The 27,593-nt window shown below is 37.4% G+C and overlaps 1 protein-coding gene across 1 annotated transcript in view; it reads right to left on the reverse strand.

Moving 5' to 3' along the window:
• Positions 1 to 446: 446 nt before the first annotated feature.
• ATXN10 (ataxin 10) overlaps positions 447 to 27,593 on the reverse strand; it is a gene marked incomplete at its 3' end in the record, with an annotated part of 52,376 nt that continues 25,229 nt past the window's right edge. The window contains exons 5-8 of the mRNA XM_010296749.1: positions 14,998 to 15,078; positions 8,997 to 9,162; positions 3,911 to 4,019; positions 447 to 616 (exon numbers count right to left, since the gene is read on the reverse strand). Of these exons, the coding sequence (XP_010295051.1) occupies positions 447 to 616; positions 3,911 to 4,019; positions 8,997 to 9,162; positions 14,998 to 15,078 (526 nt within the window). The remainder of the gene's footprint in view (positions 617 to 3,910; positions 4,020 to 8,996; positions 9,163 to 14,997; positions 15,079 to 27,593) is intronic.

A 27,593-nucleotide genomic window follows, 5' to 3' on the forward strand; every position in this document is an offset into this window, starting at 1 on the left:
AGGTTCAAAGTAATTTGAGGGAAGTAGACTTACATTTTTAAAGTGGCATGAAAAAATTTAAGGAGGGTGAGGGACTAAATCCGGGATTTAAAATTAAGTTCATGCAACAATTCCCATCCATTTCCCTTGAAAGTGAAGTTAAGGTTTAGTTCCAGATGTTTTCTTTTCACAGAAAGTACAAATGTGAAAACAATAAAGGAATTAGGTACTGGCTTGCATTCTTTAGGACTGAAGTAAAAGGTAGACAGGCACACATCACTTATTAAAAAGTCAGCGTACCTGTTAGAGTAAATCAAAGACACTAAAAAAAAAAATTTAGCTCCTTTACATAATCAGTTCTAATCTCTATTTGTAGATCAACAATATATTTCCATCAGTAAAGTCATGGTCAGTCATACACATCTGCTCACATGTCAGAGTTCCGCCGGAAAAATGTATAAGCTTACCTTGTCTTGATTTTCCTTATTTCTGTAACACAAATTTCCAATCAAACGAATGAGATGAGATTTAAAACCCACAGCTGGATGTGAAATTTCTTCCTGCCCTGTCATAGCATGTGTGGCAGTGAAAATATTTACAGCCTGTTTCCCAGCAAGATGAGTTAATCTCAGGGTATCTACAGAAAACAAGAGTATTTTAATTAATTACCACATGAAAATTAGTATCACTTTGCACAGAGCTTTACTAGTAATTGTTAGGTTCAAAGTTCATCAACATAAGTCCAAATATTCAGCAATATGTCAAAAGAACTTTGAAAGTTTTCTTAATTTCTTAATTCATGCTAGTATAACCGTAAAAGGCCATCCCAAGGTCAGAAGGTATTTTTGCATCCTTTTTACACACACTTCTATAGTTTAGACATGAATTCTGAAGGCCGGTACTATCAGACTCTACTTGAAGGGTCAGAATTTGTAGGCTGTTGATGATTCTGGCACTGTAAATATATTTCTAAAACCAATTTTTTTCGAGAACTTCCTTTAGTTCAAACTTGTCACAGCAACAGATGCTAACTAGAGAATTACTTTTTTCTCTCTTCCCCAGTCTGTTCCTAGCTCTGTAGTATGCGAGATTTCAAGTACATCTAGCATCTTGACACATCTTTACAAATTCTTCAGTGCCATAATCTTGTCAACTGGGAAATACTAATGTTCCATACCTAATACGGTAAGTGCTAGTCTACAGCAACTGGGATTTTTTTCTGCAATGCTCCAGAGAAATCAGGGAGAAGGGAAACGAAAATCTGTGAAAACAACATTCCACAAAGAGACCACACCCAGAAGAAAATCTGAAGTCATGTGAACACCTGAGAGCCCATACAGCTGAGCTGTGAAGCCAATTCACTAAAGGCTGTGCCTATATTTAAAAATTAAGAAGTATTTCTCCTCTAAGCAACCTGCATTACTAATAAATGGCCTGGCATGCCATTGTCCCCAAGATGCTTCATGCAACTTACATTGGAACAATAAAGACATAGCAAAACAAGGTTATAGCACAGGGCAGTAATTAAGCCCTATGCTCTTTCTGCTCAGATGTGACAACATCCAAAGTGGAATGGGCACTGTATTTCCTGGATTTAAATTAAAAGAAACTTCATAGGTCCTCATATACAGTTTCACTCCCAGACAGTTGATACAGGAGAAGAAAAATCTGTGCTGATAAAGAGATAACTACATTTTTGGTAGCTTTTTTTAAAATATGAAACTATAATAGGGCCTAGAAGCCTCCTGTATGAAAGCTACCACTTGTATTTGTTCATGTTTTGATGTAGGCAAAAACAAGCCATCTCCTGATTGCTCCTAAAAAATGTCATCATAAAATAGCTTTTAACACAATCTTTTTTCATAGAAATTTGTTTGCTTTTGTAAATTCATAAAAATCAGCAGTATCTCACATCCTTCTCATGGCATTCACTTTGTGTGCTTTCTTGCCTTATAGTCCTAATGTTCTCCCCCCACACAAACACATAAGAGGGAAGTCCATCGTCTTCCCAAACCTTCTGCCTACCCTTAAAGAGGGACTCCTGAACAAAAGGATTAAGAAGAAAAATTAAAACAGAAGACCTACCAAAAAAGTAAATAAAACTCTTCAAATTTTATTACAGTACAGACAAAAATGCAATGAGCAATGCACCTACCTGGAAAGAGAGGTACAGGAAAAGGCGGAAGAAAAGCAGCCACCTTCCATGCATGACACCAACCCAGAGAGAACAGTGCTCCTCACAAACACTGCACATCAACACAACACAGCAACTGTTCTTGGGGTGTCACCCATGCTCTCAACTAAAGGACACCTCAGTCTGCTGTTCTCTCATTATCCCAAAGAGCAACTCTTCCAAAATGCCCCTCGATCCAAAAGACCATTTACCTTCCTGGTGATATTCCCCAAACACTGTGCAATCAAGCTGCTAACAGTGCTAACACTGCAGTACTACTGACCAACTTAATCCAATCATTACTGAAAACAGCGAACAAACTCTTTAGTTGATACTTAAAAGATCATTCAAATATTTTTCAGATCTTTCAATCAATCTTTTAGTAATTTTGAATAGGAAATTTCTCATGATATAAACTGAGGAAGTGCTTCATCAAAATATCTGTTAGATGAAAATCTTTTGCACAATCTATTCTTATTCTTCTGGTCTTCAGAACTAAATACTGAAGGTGATACAACACATCAATACATTTTTTTTTTGCCCTTTTTGCTAATCCAGGACTAAAGGAATCTTGTAGCCAAAAGGTAGGCTTAAAGAGAAACTATATGAGTTCATAAACTCTTGTTGGCTGAGGGTATGTCAGAAATACGTAGGAGGCACATGGTAGCAATGTTCCAGCCTGCACCCGTTTCATTAGCCTGGAGATGGGTGTGGGGAAAAGTCAGTCTGTGCACAGCTAGAGAAAGCAGAACTGGCCTACAGGCTTCCAAACTTAACTGATGTGCAGCTCCTTGAAATTCTCATTTAAATTGAAAGACTTCTACAAGCATTCAGATGACACAATGCATAACTCAGCTTCCTCAAAACACACACACACGCACGCACGCACAAAATGTTGTTAGCCATCTTACTGTAGGCAATAAACTATGAACCTGTCATCAAAAATAGAGGTTTGGGTTTATTTTGGTTTGTTGGGTTGGTTTTTTTTTATTACAGCAAGGCCCCTCCGAACATCTCAAAATAGTCATAGTTAACAGCTGTTTCAGCATTTTTTTTCTTTAGCCAAAATAGTACATATTTCTCTTTGAAGTCCATAGACATTTACAATTTTCTGAGAAAATGGTGGCATACATCAGTCTCAGAAAGTGCTAAGATTTACGAAGGCACAGGTCAGTATATGTGTATTTCCTCCTCCTTCCTCCCCAGAGTATAGGGGAGCTCTCTGGACCATCCTGGCTTTTCTTTTTTTTTCCCACAAATTTTCTTTGTGTACAGCCCTTTGCTTGTTGTTTGTTAGCAGAAGAAAGCTTCTTTCAAACCGACCTTTAGAAGTCACTGAATTTGGTTAAGAACATTCAAACTGTACTTAGTTTCAGTTTTCAGGAATCTGGGAAACAGAAAGGAACAGGCATGGAAAAATCCTTTTTCTATTTCTTGAAGGAAATTTTTCCACTCACATTCAGCCAGTGGAAGAACATAGGAAACAGCTGTCCTTTGCACAACTCCTACTGTATAAATAGCACATTGCTGACGGTTGAATCAAGGCTCTGTTGGGTAATAGGAACCAGCAGAGCAAGTAGAGAAGCAGAAAAATTCCAGGAACAAATCAAATATTTGAAAATGTAGACTAACTCAATCTCCTATTTACTTATTTTATTAAAAGGTCAGAATCATAATTACCACCAGTTGTGAAAAACATGTTTTCATTCACAGATGGACCAAGCCAGTAGTTAATAAACTTCGTGGCTTTTCACTCACCTATGGCTGTTTCAAGCAACCCAGGCAAAGCCTGTAGATGTTCTAGCTGGCTGTTGATTGATGTCATTTCACAAAGAACATCAAGAAGACGAATTGTAACCAGTGCTTCCTGTAAATGAAAATCACATTTCTGAAAATGGCTTATGAAGGATGCCATAAGAACATAAAACTGATGATCTAATCAGAGGACAGGAACTCTCAGCACCTCAGGTTCTTTGCAGGTCTTCTAAATTGCGAAGAATAAATTTATATAAAATGAGGACATCTTTCTACAATAGCAATAATGTGTAACACTGCAATAATTTCTTTTCTGTAGGCGAACAGTGTTATATGTGCCCTGAAAAATCATGGGGAAACCAAAACAGAGCCATAAGGGATAAAATTTTAACAAAAACACAGTAGCTTCCAAAAGCAGAAATGCAGAAAATTACTAGCTGAGAAAATTATTTCTGCATAAATGTTTTCTTTGAGTTTATTCAGTAGGAGCGTCCCACTTTAAAGACACAAACACCGCCTGCAAGACACCAATTTGTTATCCGCAGGAATTCTGTAAAGTTCTGTGGTCAAATGAACTTTGGCTGCGAGAATTTACATTATTCTTGGGTAAATAGGATTGGGATCATAGATGCAGCATTTTGGTTAGGTATGAGACACACAATTTTATTTGCTTATTATTTATTCAGCCAGAGAACTATTTTTTCTCACAGACGATGTTGATGCATGCTTATAATGACAATCCACCACTTACAGAAACTACCTTAAGAGCCTATGGGATAATTTGGAACACCACATATTGCTCAAGAACCAGACTGTGACTGCACAAGGTGTGGTACGTAAACTGCAAGTAGCCTTGAAAAGGCTCAGACATAGGCCACGGTAACTATTTCTGCCTTGTCTGGTCCAGGACAAAGAGTCGTTTACTTACCAACAGTACAATATTTTTGAATCCATATAATCAATACAACATAATTGAAATCATCAACAATAGTGTTCAGTAATTAAGTATTACAATTATATCAATTCTTTGCTCCTTGAAGAAAACAAATCGGTATACGGTCCAGGTGCTAAAGCTGTATTTTCATTTTTTTTCCTCACACAGGTGTAGGAAGGTGTAGGTCTTGCCCTACGTTATTCAATAAATTGCTTTCAATAGCACAAAACCAGCCTCTGAATACATTGCTCATAGTCCGTTATAAAGTAAGAATACTCCAACTATATTTCAGAGACAGTAAGCAGGTATTTACATTTTTTTAAGCCATTTTGCATCGTTACAAGACAGTAGCTTCGTCAAAAGCCTCTTCAGCTTATAGACTTAACACTTACTGTTGTACCAGAAAAGGTTACACGCTTTAAAACGGTAAAGCGAACAAGTATCAGTAGGCAACTATAAATCACACCAGTAAGGCCCTTGCTTCTTACGTGAGCCCCACTGTGGCAGCTGATACCATGAGGTGCGGCTTTTCCTTTCAAAGCCTTTTTCAGCCCCTGTCCCCACTTTTTATTTAAATGCCTTTCTCCACTATCCTTTACATATTTGTTCCCAGGGCTTTGCACTACCATCTCTCCCTTTCTCTTACCCCACCATCTGACTCAGTTCAGCAACTGTTCCATCTAGATTTGAGAAGAGGAACAGATTATTTTAAAAGCACCAGGTGAATCCCCAAATTCTTATCTACATTTGAAACTTGATACTTTCAAAAAACTGTTTAAACATCTCTTGGGTTGTGTGCCCCCCTGCAACTTTCCAATATTTTTATTTTTTTCACCCTCCACCTGTACAAAAGAAAGGCAATAAAGCAGAATACTTTCTTTTTAAGTTCAGCAACAAGATACTGTTCAAACCCCAAAATATTTTGAAAACCGACAGCAATCTTGATGTACATATAATCTGAAAAGTAAATAAGGAAATAATTGAAGAGTTTTTAAATGAACATGTCAAGAGAGACTCAGAAAAGGTCTTCCTTATAAAGAGATGAAAAAAGAATTTAAAATCCAGGGAAGGGTTTTATTTTGTAAATACAGTTGAAAGTTAGCGAAAGCAAACTGATGCTGAAGTCAGGCTTACAATGGAAAGCTATTTTAAACATTGGTTTAAGCACTGAAGAAGCATATGATTAGCTTTTCATTGGTTTGCGATGGAAGCTACAAGACCTGAGGCTCCTTAGGGAAAAAAAGCAGTGTCTACATATAAGTCAAACAGTGGATGGGACACCCAGACAACATTTTGGGAGTCAGGCCAGTTCAAAGACTGTTCCCAAAAGGCAGTTTTCCTATGTGGCCTCCCAGTTTTGGAGACTAAGACAGCTTACTAGTACAGACATAGCCTGACCAAGGCATTTGGCTTCAGGGCCACAGAAAAGTCCAGGCAGGGTTTAGTTTAATATCACAGATGTTCCCTAAAGCATTTTTAATGACCGACTCTACATGTACAATTGCATTTTTTTCAGTTAAGTGCAAGTCTTACACAAAAACTAAAATATTTATATAATTGAGGAGAAATTAGTGCAATTTTTGATAATTTCTAGTAAGAAGAGAAACAATTTTATGAATTTAAGCTGGAATTTCTGTTTTCCCATAGCAAGCATATGTTATGAACAAATGTATACACACGATACGCATACACACACTTTAAAAAACTATTCTTGTCATCGCTCTCCATTTATTCAGCTGTTATGACTTCTATGCTGTGGTCATTAAATAATCCATGTTTCCCACCAAATAGTGATATTCAACCTATCATACGTCGTGTTTATGTGAGCGAAGGATAAAAAGTCAGTGTCAAGCAGGGCAAGTACAGTCATATTCTCAATACTGCTGTCCCAGGACCTTCAAGCTGGGCAGAGACCTCCTCCTGCTAGGCGCAAACAAATGTTTTTTTCCAAGAACTGAAACCACAGAATACTTGGAAAGTAACCACACAGGATGGAAAAAAAAAAAAAAGGCGGAGGGGGGAGAAAATGGTAAAAAAAGACAAGGACAGAGAGAGAAAGCGGGGGAAAGATGAAATTGTCTCAGTATATGTCCTCTTACTGCCAAGCTGACACCTTTTCCAGTAATAATCAATTAAGTTTTCTAACATAACTTAGCCTAAGAAGTTGGGAGGGAGGGGGAAGCTGTGCTTCTTGGACAGATAAGAAGATATCACTGTGTGGTTGGGTTTGTTGTTTTTTTTTTACGCATACAACTATCATCTGCTCATACAGTGATTTTTTTATATCTTTTCACAACACTTCTCAACATACATTTAAAATTCCAGTGCCTTTTTAAAAAACCAAAAAAATTCACCTACTACAATGCTGTGTAACATGATCATATAAACCCATTTAAAGATCAAGATTTTTTTCACTTTGATAGCAGATTATTTATGACAGCCATTCTCAACAGTTTCTACAAATGAAACTATTACAGGTTAATTTTGTTTTAACAGTAAAGTGCTTCCGACTCTATATATATTGAGTAACAGAATTTCAACATACCACTGTGGCCACTTGGCAAGATAAAAGCTAGATGTGACTTTTTTAAAATACCCTTTTGAGATATTAAGAAAATACATTAATTACACTTCTGAAACTAAGCGTGATTAATCAGTGAGAATCGGTGACTAACTAATTCCATGTTTTGAGTAAAACATATTGGATTTCTCAGGCTTTTAGTTTTCTGGCCAGTTGTTTTAAAAAAAAAAACACAACAAAACCCAACAAACTCACCCCCAAATCAGCTGAAAACATTAGAACTTTATCTGCATGAGAGGGATCAAGAACTGAGATCCATATGACCTAGCACTCCCTGCTCACAATATGATGACCTAACACAGCACAAATATGGTCACTGCAAGTTATGGTGCAGGTTTCTTTCTGTATTCCCAAAGGTGTTACATCTTCAAGCAGCTTGTTGAAAGTAAGAGATAGAACAGAACACCAAATTATTTGAAAAGATCTCTACCCTTAGATGGCCTAAACCTCCTTACTGCACTATACGGCATGGCAAGTAGCCAGCAACTCTTGGATACTTTATAAGGACTCATCTCTGCATCAGAGGTTCCCAAAGTGCAGCCCAGAAGCCATCTATGACCCATAAAAGCCTTCCTATTTAGCTTGCAAAGGGACTTCATTGTGGCCATCCTCAACACAACCAGCTCATTAAGTCTGAAGCAATAACAGATTTCCTCCAAGTGGACTGGAGTTGGGGCAAGTGTCCGTGTGCTCTAGAGACCGGAGCTGTCTGCCACTAAGAGCCCAGCAAGCCCTGCAACTTGATGCTGTGGACACTAGCGGGCCTCAGGAAGTGCCACCTCTCCAGAGCCGTGCAAGGTCCGCCACAGAGCCCCAAATCATTGGGAAATGGGGAAGAGTCAGTAAGAAAAGCCCGCAACTGCAGGGAGGATTGCTACACATTTCAGACAGCTCCCCTGCACTGAGCCAATCACATACACACCATAGCTCTCTCCTTGATGTTCCAGATCCTAAACAGATCAGGAACACCTGTCTTACAACTAGCCAAATGTATTTTCAAGGAAATAGTATTTAGGACCTTAATGATGTATTAATTACCGAGTTATCATCAGTTATTTAAGTTCAAAAAAAACCAAAAGAAAACCAAGATTTACTTACTTTAGTACTGCTAGGAAAAAAAACATTTACTACTTTTTTACCTCAGTTTTGGGGGGGGACACATGCACACCCCCCCAGAAAAAAAAGAGCTGCTCCTTCCCACCTATAAATAATATTTTAAGTTTTGATTCTTATTTGAATAAAGTATCATTCACAACCCAAATAAATTATAGAACTGATCCTTAGTAAGAATGCAATAAAACATCCAAACATCTGAAACTAGAATGTTGTTAAAAGTTCTCAAAATTTTAAAAATGTGGTAGATTTATTTCACTCTCAAAGTACCATATTCTTTGTTATCCTCAAATTAAAAGCAAAATAGGGCTGTTGTCTTACAGATTCTCCTGTGAACTCTGTCACTGATTTCCCAATACAAAGTAAACTGGGAATGTACACAAGTCCCGCTTGGGTAATAATGGCAATGAAGATTCACTACTTCAGATTCCAGTACTGTAATGGTTTTTTATCAGTCATACCTCATCTTCTGCATCTGCTGCAGAAGTTAACTTGAGCACAGCTTCACATTTCTCTTGGAAACAGCCTGCAAGGAAGTCAGCATGTCTCATGAACACATTTGTTTCTTCACTGGTAAGTGCGTTCTTCTCACATACTTTTGCCATTATCAGCTCTAACAAAATAACTCTAGAATCAGAAAAAGAGCTTGTTAGCCAAATTCACTAAGCCATATAGAATTATCAGTAGAATAAGCAGATACAGTTGTTAAAAATTATACAAACAATTAGCATGCTAGTAACAGAGCTGACTTTTAAAAATTAAGAAGTCTTACGAACACTGGCAATTCGTTCCTGTTTGCTGGTTTATTTCTGCCCACCATTAATTTAACTCATCATTCAATTAATACAATCTGGCCAGACAGCCAAGTCAATATTTTTCTGAAGTCTATTTCAATTTCTAATTTCTTACTTCCTAACTTAATATTACTGGGATTGCATATTCCATATGTCTAAAATTTCCACCAAAACAGCTCTTAAAAGCTGTTGTTAACTTCAGCAAAACAAACACAGACTATTTGACAGCTTCCACTTGAAAATACCAGCTTTTCATGGCCTCTACTTTGCATGCAGTCCTTCACTAATTCTCCTCCCCAACCCCAAAGTAATTCTAAGCAGAAACAGGGGAAATAAAAATTGATATGCACACATGGTTCTTTACAGCTGTTTTATAATTGCCACTAGATAGACTACAGTAAATCTAAGCTAATAACTCATATACCCAGCAAGAGTTATTCAGTGTATTGAACCAGCAAGTAAGTGGATACATAACAAAGCTCTCTATAAAATGTACTTGGGTCATTTATTTTAACAGCTTTAATGTTGTTTTATTTCCGATATCCCTTCATGTTGTTAGGGCAAACTGGGAGTATTTTGTGGAAGCAGGACTTTAACATGGCAGAGGCCCTCCGACAGCTTCCCTGTTCAACTCCAGTGCAGAGGAGCACATGGGTTAGTGAAGTCCCACTGTAATTCTCTCAACCTGAAAGCGCGCTATTTATTGAATGAATTCAAGAGCAGGTTTAGGGTTTTCTTTCACTAAAATATTTGCAATTCAGATGGAAGGGCTGACATTTAAACATGTGGAATAGTTCAAATGCTTTTTCTTTTTTTTTTTATTTTACCGAGCAGGTTGTCACAAGGAGAAGAGAAATGTCTTTTTCTGTGGAAAAAGCACGGTCACTGCTTTATTAACCTCCAGGAACCCACCCCTATTAATCACATAACAGCTACTCAGTTCTTGCTAAACTCAACCCTCAATGTCATTAATACAGCTGCATTAAACAATTATCTGAATGAGGACAAAAAGCTTTTTCAACACGGCGGCACAGAAATGCGCTCAACACATTTGGGAAAGGGTGGACTCCAGACAGAAGGCTGTCAAACACTGGTAACCTCTCTCACAGGCTTCACTTACATATATGACACAGCACTGACACAGGACAGTCGTTCTGTTTGTTCTGCAGGTTACGACTGGGTACCACACGCTTGCCATCTACAAACTACCAGAGTCCAGCTACCCAACATCCCTAACTGAATGAAGGCCTTCAGATTTGGCATATTATACAAAAATCACGTTAAGTGCACAGACGTGTCATTCATTCCCAAGACAGGGCCAAGTTTTACCAAGCTTAGAGCCTTTCAAGCACATGCTCAGCTAAGAAAACGAGCTGCTCACAGGCTTTATGATTACGGGAATGATCCCAATAAAGTATTATCTCCTGCATAACAGAATTCTAGTCAGCTATTTTTGCACCAATAATCCAAATAATACACATTTAAAAAAAAATAATAAGCAATCCTTCTGTAAAGAAGTTGGAGGGTCACCACATACTTCCATAAACTGTATTAGTGAAATGAAATTGTTGCCAGTGGGGAAGTTTTTTGCATTACTATTCCTCTTGCAATATAATTGCGTGCCCTTTTAGACAACTATAATCCTTCCAGAGAAACAGGAGTGACATTAAAACACCACCTGTATGTAATTTCTTTTAAAGTTTTCTGTTCTCTTTAGGCATTCATGTCAAAACTGCTTTCCTGAGTTTTCTTCCAGGCACAGTCATTCAGGACATGCCCATCTTTCCTCTGAATTTCAAGCAAGTCTTGCCATTCAGCCAACAATTTCCTGAGAGCAATGCTTTTTGTTCTGGTGCAAGTTCCCTTACATTCCTTTCTTCTATTGTTTCTCTCAGTTTTCTTCCAAGACTCACCCGCATTTTTCCAAGTTAGTTATCCCACACAATGCAATTCGCTCCTTTCTTTTAAATGATCTCACAGCTGTTTAGCCATTCAGATGACAGTTTGTTCCTACTTGTTTGCCTATAGCCAAGTTCAACAGATATGACAACTGTTAGTACCATTTTTAGCACGTCTCAATGATTTTTTGTAACAGTTCAATATGTAAAATATAATTTTGTACATTATATTTATGATTATATTTTTAGTTGGAAATGATCATGCCATAAGTGTCATCTTCCTTTTCTTTAGACACTGCTCGGGAAGACTTTTTGTCAATCTCTTCCCCTTTTTTTCCCTCTACTCAAATTTAAACCAGTTCTTCCAGAAGCTGACCAAATTGGCAAGAACTCACAACAACTACTATAAAAGTATTTGCAGTCATCAGTAAAACACATTGCTCTCCCCTATAGTCTGCAAATAAACCACAGCATTAAAGTGCTAATTAAATCTGGTAGTTCATTATTACAAAATAAAGCAAAGTCCTGCTAAGCCTGTCTAAAAATAGTATTGTAAAATTCTATTTTATTACCATCAAACAATTTTTGTATCAAACATTCTTGGTTTATCACCTCTTAGCAACTGCCAGACACTTCGGACATTCTTTCTCTGAGACTGGGACTTCTCTTCCCTGAAACACTTCACTGACAGCAACGATTCTATGAAACACACTAGGTCCTTCCTCAGAATTTCCCATTCTTTCATCTTTGAACAATATGTGTAAGCATCCTCTTAAATGAAAATTGGTAAACTTGTGAAGGACTATAATCCAATGTACCTTCATCTATTCTGTGTCTGTAAGCATTATGAAGAACAAAAACCCACCACAAGATAGACATTACCAGCCCTGCAGCTGAACATAAGCAAGAAGTGGTGCTGCTTACACTGCTTGAGTGCCCATTTCCCAGCTGGTAATTTGATCAATTGCTACATCATTCACTGAGAACACTTCACATGAAGCAACACAAAAATCAAAACTAAAGGTGCAAATAGTTGAGTGTGTTAAAAACACCTGAAGCTATTCAGTTGCATTTTCATTGCTGTTAAGGCAAGACCCCTTCTTAAAGGGCACAACACAGATGTACTCATTTTGAAGATTTTGCAATGTAATTAAGACTATCAAGGCATCAATTTATATTGTCCATGCTCAAGGCTAACTTGGGTTAAAGCACAGCAAGCTTTTTCTAAATACTTCTGCCAAACACCTGCATGCACGTGCAGGGAAATCTCAAACATGGCAAAGAATTCAAGAATCTACAATCTTTTGGCTCAATACCGTATCCATATGTTTCTGCAATAATCACTTGCAGAGAAATAGCAGGCATTGTCACATCATCATACACTTTTCAAAGCCAGAATACCATTAAAAAAGCTGATCATATTATCACAGTATTTATTTTAGGCCATTTGCAAACTCAGACGTGCAACACCAAAGTGCTTAAATTTGTTGTAACTGAAAGAGAAAGTTGTCCAGAAGTCAGGAATTTGTCTTTTAATTGCAAATTCAGATTCCAGATTCACTTCTACAACAAGAACTACTTCATGGCACTCACCATGGCCACTGTATCACAAATGCACTAGATATGAATTACAGGAAATGCTCTGAATAGTGCGAATACTGTGAATAGTGCAAATAACTGCGGTTATGCAACTGCATATATTTTGGTTATCTAAGGCAACTGCCAACTTTAAGAGTCACCACTAACGTATGTATTCGCAAACTTTCTCAGCATAGTTAATTTCGTTTCAGTAAATAAATTTAAAGTAAGTGTATTTAATGTGCACGATAGAGAATACTGTAACTGAGAGTTACCATATATTCATGAGCTCAAGCTGCTTTCCCCAGACACCTCAATACCACATCTGTCCTTTCTTCATTTATATGACTTAGTCAGCCTTATTGGACACCCAATGCGGCAACTTTTGCGGTAAAGGCTCCTTGTCTCGTTTTGAAACAATGAATTCCCTATGCTTTGGTTTATGCAGTTACTTTTTTCTCCAGTTAATGACAGTCAAAATGTTTTTATCTGAATTGGATTCGTCTCCTCGTGTATTTCAAAAGAATGCATTTTTAAGTATGCTAACATTATACAGGAAGATGCCACGGTGGGGTTTTCTTCAATAGCTCAGATGCAAAAGGACTATTGCTACACCACTTACTTCCACATGTTTGACAGTAACTTAAGCAGCATCAAATTCATAATAAACTGTACTGTGATTGTGTTTTTGAAAAACTTCAGTTTACTTGATTTGCAGAACTCTTGGGATTGATAATAAATTCAGTGAATATGCTGTGACTAGCCATCCTGTATATGATCATCCATATGATACTGGCACCAAAAACCTTTCAGCTGAGGTAGCCAGGCACTGTCTGTAGCACAATGTGTGCAACAAATCCAGCTGAGACCTTTCTAGAAACTGATTATATCTATTGCTTTAAGTACAACTGAACAGCCTAACCCAGTCCTGGCTGTCCTCAATGGGATTATGAAAACATACAAACAAACTGCCTATCATGATATCTCCCAAAGTAATTAAATCTAGCTCATTCACTTAAAACAATCTTTTCTGCTAACTTGTTAAGGAGCCCCTATCTCCAGGCACAGTAAGCACACAGCTCATATTCATTTCCATTTGGTCAGCCTGAATAAAGGAGGAAGACAGTATTTCCCTCCGTATCATTCCTGTCACTTGTTTTCCATCCCATACTATACATTAATGATATTTTATCTATGGTTCTCAACCTATCATACTCTTTCTTTGCCTGGCATCTCTTTTGTTTCTTTATAAACGCTGATCAGCATCTGTACCCCCATCTGGAATAATACTGTGGCGTTAGTCACAGCAAAAAACACATGCAAAAAACCACTGAGGGACTGCTTTGTTTACTGCTTTGTCTTTCACCTGCAAAAACTGTAAGGGTAACTTGCAGTTTCCCTGAGCAAATGGGAACAAAGTAGTCCTGTTGAATACATAAACAAGATCATAAGATCTTCAAGCAGCTGGAGGAGCTGTGGAATTACAGTATAGGATTTCCCAAAGTTGATTATTCTAACAAAATATTTTTTTATCTTCCCCAATTCTTTATTAAAGCAATTGTAAATAAGCATTTTCCCAATTATAGCAATGGCATTTTCCCATCAATTCAGCATACATTTACTCAGATGCTTGAGGGAAAACTAGCTAGTTTCTTTCAAGGTGAAGGTTTGTTGAAGCATTTTATATTGTCAATAGTGAAAATACTAAAAGATTAAGTAATCATGGGCATCTGCACATCCACATTTTTCAGGTTCTGCTAACCAGTATTAGACACACTTCCAACTTTAGCAAAGGCTTCCTTTTAATTTCTTGTAATTACAACAGGAGTATAAACAGCTGAGGACATTTCAAATACAGCTGTAAAACACTGAAGGGTGTGGTGCTCTTATGAAATCAAGACACAGGCATGAAATCTTGTCTCTCTTTTTTTTTTCTTTTTTTTTTTTTTTTTTTTTAAGTATTTCTTTACCAAGTAATGGCGCCAACCTGGATTCTGCAACCCTACATAAATCACTGCCAGTTGTGGCTAAGCTGTAATGTTAACCAACCAATTTAAAACCATTACTGACATAGAAACATGTATTTAGAAATTTTGTGCCAACTATAAAACCACACAGTTTTTCAATCATGTGAACAGGATACTCTATATGGAATGCTAAATACTAAAAGCCACATTGGTTTTTGGGGTTACCTTTCTTGATTGCTCAGTTTGGCATAGAGGGCTTTTACCAACTCTGGACATTTCAGCAAACGGTCTGTAACAATCAAGAACCTAAAGAAAAAAAGAAGTGTTACTGGTGCTACAAAACCAGCATTTACATTTACTCCAAACGATGCTGGTTATTTTCACTTCTAGATGACCATGTGACATGCTTCCAGTCCTATTTGCTAATAGATACAAATCGTCACAAAATAATTGCATGTTGTTCTGCAGTATTTTTCCCAATACAGCAATGGCCATTTCCCATCAATTCAGCACACTTTTACTCAAAAGCTTGAAAGAAAGATGGTTAGAGACTTTTGCCAGTTATACAAAAGGCACACCACAATTCAAATAATAAAACACTCATCCAATTGTTTATGCATCTCAGCAAAAAATGCAAAGTTCAAAGCTTGAAAACTATTATGCTACTCATCACAACACTGTTTTTAAGCCCACCAGTCCCAAATAATTTCTCTTTTATAAAAATTCTAACAAAGCGTCAAAGCAGATGGAAATGTCTGCCAGATGCAAGGCAGCAAAATACTGTTCTCAACTTACGAAAAATACCCTCCTTGTGTAACAGGAACCTAAGCTGATAACCAGACCTAACTCCTTGCTCTTTGAGGCAAGTAGGTATGGTCAGTGTACCCTTGTGCTAATGCCAGTATTTACGCTGATCACTTTGCCAAGCGCCATTCACAGCTGTCAATAGCAAATACTAGTCACTTAATTCCAACCCAGAGATGTAATCTCAGCATTACAGGGAAAAAACAAAAGTATGTAAAAGTATTTTTCTCCTGAAATTACATTCCTAGGAGTACTGACAGTGTTATATATGCTGCATAGGTATATGCACACTAAACTATGCATTTTTAAAGCAGCATGTCTACCTATTAAATATAAAATAATTACAGGTAAAATCTCAGAGCATCTTCTGAGCTCATGAAGCCACTGAGAAAGAATAGCTAAAATAATATGAAAACCAAGCGATTTCAATATTCCTCCTCCCTACTTTTCACTTTGCTGACAGCCTTTTATTTTGTGTATCTGTAATCCACTACACAGCTAACAGGAAGATCACATAGAAGCCTTCCAGCTGCAACAAAGCATTTTTTGGACAAATACGCAATGATGATTGGGGAAATAGGAGAACAAGAGGTTCAAAAGATTAATAGCTATTATATTTCTAATGGTAACCATGGACTTAGCCAGCATCTGGTTCAGTTACTGTAAACTAGACATTTTTTAAAAGGGGAGGGAGAAGGAAAGCTATTTTGTGCTGTGCTTTTTTTTTTTTTACTGATATTTGTACACACATTCAAGGAAAAAAAATAGTATAGGCATAGGGAATCTTCAACTTAAAATTGGCATTCTGAGCGTAGCATTGATCCAAGAGTTTCTCAAGACAAATTTGAACCTACAGACTTCCCTAAAGTCAACAGCACAAATGTATTCCAACTGAGCAGTGTAGACTCAGCCATAACAACTGAATCAAGCTATCATCAGGGCAGTCAAGGGGAACACTTCTACATTTCCTGAACCAACAATTTACAGCATATGAGCCATCCGCAGTTAAACCTTCAGAATGGTAACAACTGAATTTATTTTTCACGGGTTTGAGTAAAAGCAAAGGCTTTTATTTGGAGCTGCAGAAGAAAAAAGCATAATAATCAGAGCTGTGCAGAACACAGTACTTAGCCTCATAACGTACAAATTTCAGCTGACAATGAAGAATGGTAAAAGTGCATTTAAGGAGACAATCTGAAGCCTAATTTTTTGATTTTACAGTTAGGACTATGAATTTAAATATTAATTAGTAACATTACTTTGGCAAAATCTTGGCTATTTGCCTTGTAGTTAAAAGTGATCAATAATTATTACAAATAGATCTAATGCTACTAGGTGCACAATAGTGATTACTATTGCAAAGTGGAAGACCTGTATTTTAGTCGTTACTTGTGTGTGAACAAATACCAGAGTGTAGACTCATCTTTTACATTCTGTGGGCTAGAGCTCTACTGCTTGAGGAGCTTGCAGTATCTAAGAAGAAAAGTTTCTGCTTACAAAGGAGCATAGACTTCTGCATATGCTTCTTACCCTTTTAATTTTGTGACGTGATGCAACACCTCAGAAATTTCTGCTTCTGTATATAAGTTTCTCTTTTCCCTTATCCACTTCTGGCATTACTGTATCATAAAGAATAGAGCACTAATATATTTTACAAGAGCATCACCAAGAGATAACAGAAGAATTAGTAGTGGAGTAAAGCACTTCCAGCTCTTGCTACCATGCCCAGAAATTTTGGTGGTAGTTAAGCAAGGATGCAGCAAATTAAATCTAATATCTTTAGTCCTCAGCTCTCCTGTTTTTCATTTGGGGCAGGCGAGAAGAAGAGGAAAAGTAAGACCATCCACAACTCTGAAATAAAAAAAGACCTTCAGTTTTGGGTTACTGACTGAACATGTCATTTCAGATGCACACAAAAGGCTTTGGTAGGAGATTTAACCTCTCTTTGGGGGCCAACAGCAGAACCACTGGGATAAAACTGAGGACCACTGTAATTTACTGAAGGAAATGGTGAAAATTAAAGTTGTTATGCAAGCATAACACAGTAACAAATGAACAGTGTTAAATATGCCAATTTTCTTGACTTTTTAAAAACTGTTTGGCTAAAATCCTAAAAAAAATCAAGTGCTTACATAGTAGATAAATACAGGACCTGATGTTCAGTTCAAAGACTTTACAATAGCACAAGGGCTGCATTGTACCAAATTGAACTTGAGAAGCAGCCAAGATGAAATGGTATAAGCTCTCAGTATAGTCCAAATGACCGCTAAGCTTGCTCCAATCAAAGCCGGGTGTAAGCAATAAACTTTATCATCAAATGTCATGCTCCATATTAAGTTGATCTGATCCCATTAGCAAGTTTAGAGAACAGTGTCCTGGGTCTCAGAAAATGAGGAAGAACCCCCCCAATAAATGTTTTAGAAAAAAAAAGACATGGCAATTCTCTATTTTATCAGCAAACTTCTCTTCCAATCTCAAAACCAAAAGCATTTTTCATCATCCTACAATAATGCCACTCTATCATCTTAGTAAGAACTAAGTAGCTACTTCTACTGTAGTTTAACAAACAAATATAACATATCATACAAATTTTGAAGAAAAAAGTCGACAACTTAGCTAACATTTCAAAGCCATATCACCCGCCTTTTTAAATGCTAAAAAAGCAATATACCTCATGAGGAACTGTTTGGGACCAGAACATATTTTAGAAGCAGAAGTATTTTTTCATCCTTGCACAAGAATATAAGCGCCCTATCAAAACTATTTAAAAAAAAATTACAAGTATAAAGCTATTTAATAACAAATGGAACCCATATACTGTCACAGAGACCTCTAGAAACTAGACAATTCATCCCACTAAAACACCTGCACTTCTCACTCAAAAGAAGAATAAGAAAACACATTTTCCTATTTAAGGCTCAACCCCAAGTATCAGGTATCACAATACTCCTCCCCTGAGCTGAATCAAGCAGAACACCCTTCCGTCTTCAAAAAGGCATTACCCATAATGAATACATTCTCCTTACAGGCCACAAGACTGTCCACCAAGTCAACTCTCAGGTCTAAAAGACTGAGGTCAGATTATCTGTAACATTTCTCTGATTCAGAAGACACTCCCATTCAATTTGGTAGCTACATTCAAAAAGCACTAAAAAGAGATTTATTTTTACTTATGCGCAAAGTTGGAGTAGTTTTTGTTTGGACAGCTACCAAGAAAAAAATGGAAGATAATTCGCAATACAATCACTTCCTGCTCCCCCCTCTCCACAAAATATACAAGAAGAAAGAGGTGACAAGATAACAAATGTGTGAGGCTGGGCTTTGAAAGATTAAGGAAATCTGTGCCAATACACTGCTACTGCAAATAGAAAGTAGAATCTACTCAGATCTCCACAATTAAGGAAACTTTTCCAATTGTCAGTACTATTTAAAACCACAGTTGAACTTGGAACCTGCAACATAACTCCAGCTTTCCTGGAATTAAAAATAAGAATTACTCTCTGAAGAGTAGAAGAAGGGGGTGGGGGACACCCTAAACCGTCAGAGAGAAGAGACAGATTTGCCAGCCCAAAATGAAGAAAGAAAAAAAAAGGTAACATTTTCTGGTTTCTCTACCACGTGCATTCCAATTAAGCTACAAGCGCTCTACTGAGGAGCTCCATCTTTGCCTTTAAATCTGTGCCCGTAGGCCAGACTCCTTGCCACAGGAGCACTAGTTTCTGTCCACACTCCCTTCCATAAGCCAGGACAAAATAACCAAAGGCAAAAAATGGGGAGGGGGAGCCCCACATCCTAATCTTTACAGTCATCACTGAGCTGTGGTTTCAAAAAGAGAAAGCGGATGTTCAGAAAAATCTTACTTCCAATGCCAAACAGCTGACCACACTCTTAATATCGTTTTTCTGGAAGCCAAAAGGCATATTACGCCTCTTATTTTAAAGTGGAGGATTTTTGTTCCTTGCTCTTCAGGAATCAAAAATACAACCTGTTTTTTCTTTCCATAGTAGCTACGCTGCCCCATACACACACTTGGAAAAACTGATGACACAAGCTATACTCCCATCTCTAATGGAACCACCAAAGTATTTTTAAAATAAACAGCTTTTAGAATACACATTGGTCTCGGTTAGGATAAATTATAATGTAATTTTGTACTACTTTTTCCTAATTATTTTACAAAACACATATGTTTGCAGGTTCAATATTCTAAAATAGATCTCGTGGCATTCTGTGCTGGTTTATCTTCTAAATACAGTAGCTTCTAAACTGTGTGACACACTTTTCTGCTGTTGATTAATACAAACACAAAAGGGAGTGGATGTGGATGTGTGGGGAAACACAGGGGAATGACTTTTTAAAGGCTCTAAAGGCTCCACAATTTTCCAGAGCCTAAGGCATAGCTCTCTGCATGTCTTAAGAAAAAGCTTTTACTGAAGGGAAAAAAAAAAAAAAAAAGGCAGTGCTTGGCAAGCCTTTTCAGCATACTGCACATATGACACAGGATACTGCGTGTGCTTTCTTCTTCCTTTGGAACTGGAAGGGAGTTTGTTACAGAGGACTTTTCAGACCTTGGTAGTAATCACATAGAAAAAGAGTGAGTAGGAAATACATTTCAGTTACTGAACAGTGTATTCCAGCTTTGTTTCCTAAAGGTAGGATATGTCCAATTCCCTGACAGCATCCTTTGGTAGGCAGCAGCTGTTGAAAGAAAGCAGCACTGTAAAAAGAGAATTAGCTTATGGAGTAAGTATCTTTGCTTACATGTTCAAGATATTTTCAATGTAGTATGTCAACACTTCAGAAGAATTAAATCAGCATACCATTAGAAAGGTATATTGGAAAGATTGAAGATACACAGAAAATAAATTACTGTCTCACAAAGGCTTTAAAACCATGCTCATCCCTTTGAATAGAAACAGAAGATGGAACACAGTGGTAGAGGAAGCAGAACCAAAAGATGCGTAATGCAGAAAGATCGATCACAGTTTAAGAGACAGATCTGCTGCTAGGGAACAGACAGAAAAGAACTAAGTAATACTAAAAGAAAAAAAAAATCACAAGAGAGTGGAAGCAACAGCACTGAAGTTCAGAGGTTTAAAAGCTTTCCATGTGCAAGGAAGTATTTTAGAGGGAATGCTAATCCCACAACTGTGATCATGAGTAAAGCAAGCTGAAAGCAACAGATGATAACCAATCCCTGAAATGGGGAGCCTACATTAAAGGACAAGGTCTACAGGACTAAAGATAGAACAGGAATGGGTCACTCATGCACCAGGCTGTAGCAGCATGGAAATTTTTCACCGAAGTTATAGGGTATTAATTCTTAAGCTAATACCCTAGATAGTAGCTGCATGTTGCAAAGAACATGTTTTCTAGAAGACAACTGCACAGCAAAGAACCATCAAGGAGATAGGATCATTTAATTAGTGCATGCCATAAATCAAATCAAAGAAAGCAAACTAACTTGTTTCTGCAGAGCCAGTGTCTTTGCAAAGACATATGCTTTGAAGTATATTCTGTAACATCATACTCCTTGAAACCTTCTGAGAGCAGCAAGCTCTGGGCACTCTTCACAAGCCCAACTACAGATCCAAACATTCAGGACAAGACAGGTAAGTTTCAACGGCTTTCAGTCCTGAAAACTTCTAGTTTCTTCTTGCTCTAAGATTTTAGCCAAAAGCTACAAAACAAAGGGGTATACAGCCAGTCAGGCAATGTTTTAAAGAACCTCAGTTGGAGATACACAATCTGCCTCCTCTGATCATTGCTCTTGGGAGTTAGACCAGCAGCAGCAACCTCGGAAGAATACAGGGATTGCTAGCCTGAAACAAGTTCAGCAGCTGTGTTGACTAGAAGTTCAGAGGCAATTTAAAAATACATTGTCTAATATATGTTAATTAATACTATTTTAAAATGCCAGTCAGCATCTAGTATTAAAGATGGCAAAGGCAACATGAAAAAAATCTCGGAGTTGTTTAGAAGATTAGGCTTCTAAAACAGAAAGAGGAGGAGGTATCAGTTCTTAAATCAAGAGAATATTTATTGAATGTGTGAATTACATTCTGTAACTTCACAGATTTCAGAGATAGAAGCATATCTGGTGCTTACAAGTAACCACAAGCTTAATGAAATGAGCCTTCAGACCATCTGGTCTGGATAAACATCATCATACAAGGACTGAATACAAAATTTGACCAGGGCATTCCTTATAGAACTGACTGACTTCTTAAATTTATTAACTATTTCTTAGCTCATAGCATGCCACAGAAAATACTTAAAAAGTGTATCCCTCATGAAGACACACTTAGGTGTGTATCACAGCACTATTACCTCTCTTTCTTCCAAGTTCTGAGGCAATCTTTGTTATGCTGTCAATCTACAAACATTTTAAAAATGCACCAGTGCTTATAGTCTCAAAATTTCACTATGCTGATGTGCAAAATAGCTCTCCTTTGTTTCAAAAACTGCTTAGAAAGTCGATGACTTGGCTTTCCACCAATGATTATATTCAGAAGTTGCTAAACTAGGGCCTTATCTCCCAATAATCCACCCCTCTCAGGAAGCCGACACTTCAGACATTGCCTCTTCCCCAACAGGAGATCCTTGTCTTCTATTGAACATCTCTTGATTCAAGAAGTAGGCAAATGTGACAGGAAAATTCTAGAAAGCTATGTCCTGCCTTTAAAGATGCTTCCTCCACTCTCTTTAACTGAGAGAGGGGCTTATAGCAGACAGAATAGGAACTGCAAAAGGTCCACTACCAACAGCTGCTTTTAAAAAAGGAGCTCTGAAGAAGTGCTCAGAACAATCTCAGATTTCCTCTGACAAAATCTACCTACAGAACTGCTGTGAGACTGGAGGGAGAAGCCAAAGGCATCACACTCAGAAAAAGGTTCCTCCTCCTGAACTTTCTCTAAGTTCCAGCTTGGAGATGGAAAACTGGACTCTAAACATGAGTGTGGGATCATGAGCAGAGGAGGAATTGCCAATTCACCCTCCCAAAAAAAAAAAAAAGAGAGAGAGAGAGAGATTTTAAAGATGTGCTTGCCTTCCTGTGATGGGTGAAGAGTAGAAAACCCAACATGCGCTAGCCGAATGGAACAGTGAGGGCCCCATGGGAGAGACTACAGTTCAGCCAATGGCCTTAAATCCAAATATTTGTCCTGGATGTCCTCTCGCTGTCCTAACGGTTCATGGCAGCAACTGCAAAAATAACTTGAACATCGTAAGTGTTTTTCTGTGGAGTTCATTGGATACTAACTGACAGGAACATTAAGTCATAAATTTCAGTGCACAATAAATGAAAAGGGAATAAAATAGTGAATAAAAGCTTGCCTATAACCAAAACTCACCTGGTTATTCAAAGAAAGATTTTCAATGCCTAAAAGCAGCATTTGACAGCAAGAAAGTCCAGCCATGAGGAATAAACACACGTGGCATTCACTTTTTTTTCAGTGTAATATGAAACCAAATGCTCCAGCTGAGAGACAAGAAGGTAGGCAGGAATTAAGTAATATTTTTAAAAGTAAGAACATTTTAATTTCAGTCATTTGTAAGTCCAGCAGTAAGCATAACCTCCTGGTTATGCTTCCTGGAAGAAGAGTAGTTTGTATTTTGGCTCAGCCATATAATGCCATAACAGCCACTTAAAAATGGTTGCCGTGCGCGTTGTTAGCTGTGGCGCAAGGGACTCAAATCTTTACAACAGAGTACTGGCTCTGTTGCAAATACCGCAGCTATGTAAATTCATTTAAGTAATCGTAGTGGTATGTACTTCAGTGAGAGCTGAAGTACAGCTCCAAATTTTCAATGAATTGCTGACAAAATATTTTTTCTACAGTCCATTCAGAGAGGCGTCCAAAGCTTAGCTTCAACTTTGTAAGAAAAGGGACAGATCTTTTCATGCTCTTCTACCTGACTATATCTCACATATACTCTTCCATATCAGAAAGTAACATAGTTCTTCGATTCAGGGGGGGAGGAAGTGCTTTAGTAATGAACCAAGAATTAGTTCAAACCAGGAAGGTTATATGCAATGATAAAAATGGACACCAAAGCAAAAGCAGCAATCCACCAGAGTCCAAACTTATTCTAAAGATATCCTCAAAGCAGCAATGACTGTGTTTGTCTTTCACACACCTAACTGCAGAAAACCGCAATGCATTTGATACCAAAAATGTTTTAGATACAGAAGGCTCTAATGAAAGAATAGCTATTATCAGCATAAGGCACACGCAAACCTACTCAATTTCAAAAGCTGTCCTAAAGACACAGCATTACTGTACGTCAGGACCAACACTGACCCAAGGACAAAGCTTACCTTTTCACCTAGTGTTGTCAAAAAAATGTTCTTATATTCAAGGCAAGATTCTTCAGCTTTCATCAGCCAAAGTAAATAACTTTACTTCTACCAAAATAAGAAATCCTGTTTACTGTTCAGGTTTTCCGTTCACAGCGAAGCATGTGTTAAGAAGCTATTTCCGGACACTGCCTGCTCTGTCTGATCACAGGAACAGAGCAGCACTTTACACTAGTAAATAGACAGTGGTGAAAAGTTCACAAGTTTCCTACAGAAAATTGATGCAGCATGGCTGGATTCAGGAGACCTTTTCCCTAAATTCAGAGAATCAGCAGAGAAAACCGGTCGAGTAGGCAGGACACAAGAAAGTCATCATATGAGCTGGCGAGCTTGCTTCCTGCTGCTCAGCCATACAAAAAAGGAAAGAAAGCAAGCAAGCAATAGAAGGTATCATCACTACATTACATGATAGTATCCACCCACATTTATCTCACAGTAGAAGGATTAGTGCTAATAAAAGAAACAGGCTTTCAGACTCAACTCAAGACTACCCTCAAAACAAACCAATTCTAATATTCTAAAAGAAAAGAGAAAACTATTTGGACTGGGAGGTTCAGTTGCATGACATCAGGTGTAATACTCAAACACTCTTACAGTATATGCTTTAGAAATGGAATAATGATAGAAAAATGCAAAGAATCCAAGATACAACCTGCAGGTACCTTGTGAAAATGTAGTCAGTTATTCATAGGATTAATATCCTCTGTAAAAAGCTAAACTAAGAACAACTTCTTGCTTATGAAATACATGCTGCGTTAATACTGCCAAGATAACAAGAAAAAACCTCTCGATAATTTGCAAAAAAAAGAAAAAAAAAAGAGATATTGCAAAACTTTACAATGATTGTTCTACTTGTACCAAGACTACTAACTTTGTAGGCTCTTCCAAACACTTAACTACACCATATACACGACACACACACACAGAATCATTAAGGTTGGAAAAGACCTTTAAGATCATCAAGTCCAACCATCAACCCAATACCACCATGCCCACTAAACCATGTCCCCAAGTGCCATGTCCACATGTTTTTTTGAACACTTCCAGTGATGGTGACTCCACTACTTCCCTGGGCAGCCTGTGCCAATGCTTAACCACTCTCTCAGTAAAGAAATTTTTCCTAATACCTAGTCTAAACCTCCCCTGGCACAACTTTAGGACACTTCCTCTCCTTCTGTCACTAGTTACTCGGGAGAAGAGATCAACACCCATGTCACCACAACCACCATGAAAGGAAAAAAAGTACACCAGTATCTTGAATGAGAGACTTCAAATTTTTTCCCTGATTATTTGTTTTTTAGTTTTGCAAAATCACAGCCTGAGAATTGTAAACACTATCTTAGCACATCACAAAAACAATGGCAAATAGCAAGCATAACATAGAATATTTCTATTTCATTTTCTAAAACAAATTTATTTGAACACATTCATATTCTAAACATGAACAATTCTGGAAAGAACATATATGAAGTTATAAAAAGGAACCAGTTATATAGATAGATAAAAAACCAAAGAAACCTCTACCTTGAAGAATCTTCCAAAACTACCACTTTTTTTTTCTGCAAGTCATGCCACCATATTGTTTTAAATAGCAACTGGGGGAGTGGATAAAACTCACTGTTCACACAAAGGAGCTCCTTACTCTTTTCTGTTCCCTTCTCCTGCATAATTTAACTGGAGATTATATTCCCACCTGTTTCAAAGATTCCCTGCAACTACTTGGCTCCTTTATAGCAGGGACCAATTTTTCACTTCTGTCACTGTGGGTTAAGCTCTCACTTTTTCCTCAGGGAATGAGATATGCCCAAAGGCCTATCATACCAAAAATTTTCTGTGTGCATCTCAAGTCTTCCCCTTGCCAGAAACCCCTATCCCCATCTCAAATGCTCTATCTGCTCCCTTCTATGTCCCCACTTTCCTACCCAATAATAGGCTGCTCTACAACTACCCCAATGCAACAGCTTCTAGGTGTATTTCCATGCTACCTCTGCATACTGCATGGTCTAAAATAAAAGCACTACACTACTGTAACACACTGATCTATGGCTAACTGGAAGAGGGGAGAAAAGGGGAAAAAAAAAAAGAAAAAAAGAAAAAAAGAAAGAAAAATCGTAACCAAAACCAGGAAAAAGAGACTTTCTTTAAATCAGTGTTGCATAAGGAATGGTACACATTAGCAGATTTCCACTGAAAATATGAAAAATGGACCTCTTACACCTTTGTTTTTTAATAAATAAAAAAGGATGTGAAAATGTTACTTTCTTACCTCCCCCTTCGCACCAAGTAGTCCAAAGATACTACATGTATTCTAATATATAAATATCACAGTTTCTTTCAGGATGGAAATCACTTTAAAAAAAAAAATCTAGTACAAAGAAAGAACATATTTTGCTATTTATATTACCCTCAGCCATGACAAATATTATCTTACAATAAGAACAGATGAACACGAGGGAGAAACAGAGAGTAAATGTGTTCCTTGAGATGGGAGATATAAGAAATGGAGTATTAGAAGAATAAATGAAGTGAGGATCAAGAAATGGGGGGAAATAGGTACAAGGTGAATCACAAAAAGGCTCCAGAGCTACAAGGAGACAGAAAAATTAGTCCCTTTCTAACAAGAAATTATCTTTTTCACTTCCAAGGTAGTGCTCTTTGAACAGCTATTCAATGTTTGATACTGCAGTGCTGCAATACACTTTTTGGTTTAGATTTTGCGCTTGTGAATGCACTTTACCTGTGTTGACTTGAAAACAGTGCCAACATTATTGAAAGACTTCAATTTATAATTTGGTTCAAGAAAACTGTACAAAATGCCAAGAAACTTTATACTATAAACTCCTTTCAGTTGGGAAAACTGATAATGAGCTTTGAGACTTAAGTAGCTAATGTTAAAGTAGTATATTCTTAATGCCTGGAAGATATTCCAATGCTTTTTTATATATTCCCCATATGAGGAACTCATCATTCTGATGAGGAATTAAGAGGGCAAACATTCTGTAACTACCTTATGGCAGGACTAGGATTACTCTTTTCTACCAACCTCTTTTCCTTCATCATGGTCTTATGCCTTGTATAGAAGTTTGTCACTTTTTAATTTCAAGACTACTCTGAAGAGAGACTGTTTCCCACCCACATCTAACATTCATAGTGCAGGTAAGACATTTCCATCATAACACCAACAGAATGCACTTCAGACTAGAAAGATCAGCGAAATGGATACCTCAGCATTTATTTTGATGCTGCATTTATTCTTCAATTACCTTCAAAATATAAATTTAACACCATGACAACCTCTTCCAGTTCTCCCTGGCTTTCATATTTCAGTCAAAATACATTTCAGCGTATCTTCAATACATAAAGAAAATTAAGGACAATCAAGATAATTATCTGAAAAGCAATTTTACACATGTGTTTATATTGACAGATGCCAAAACTAAAGACTCAGTTTGTCACTTTTGAAATAGAAGTCTGGTCACCTGACTGAAACTAAGTTTGCTTTCTGAAAACTATTTATGTCCTAAGCAAATTGACCTGGTTATGAAAAATGCCCAGCCACAAACAGATTAAAAAAAACCCAGTCATTTTCTCAGTACAAAAGCAAACTATTAAATGACATTTGCTTTTCATTCAATCATCTTAATTCTGTTTAGAGACT

The sequence above is a fragment of the Phaethon lepturus genome, unplaced genomic scaffold, assembly GCF_000687285.1.
Source record: "Phaethon lepturus isolate BGI_N335 unplaced genomic scaffold, ASM68728v1 scaffold12551, whole genome shotgun sequence".
NCBI classification, from domain to species: domain Eukaryota; kingdom Metazoa; phylum Chordata; class Aves; order Phaethontiformes; family Phaethontidae; genus Phaethon; species Phaethon lepturus.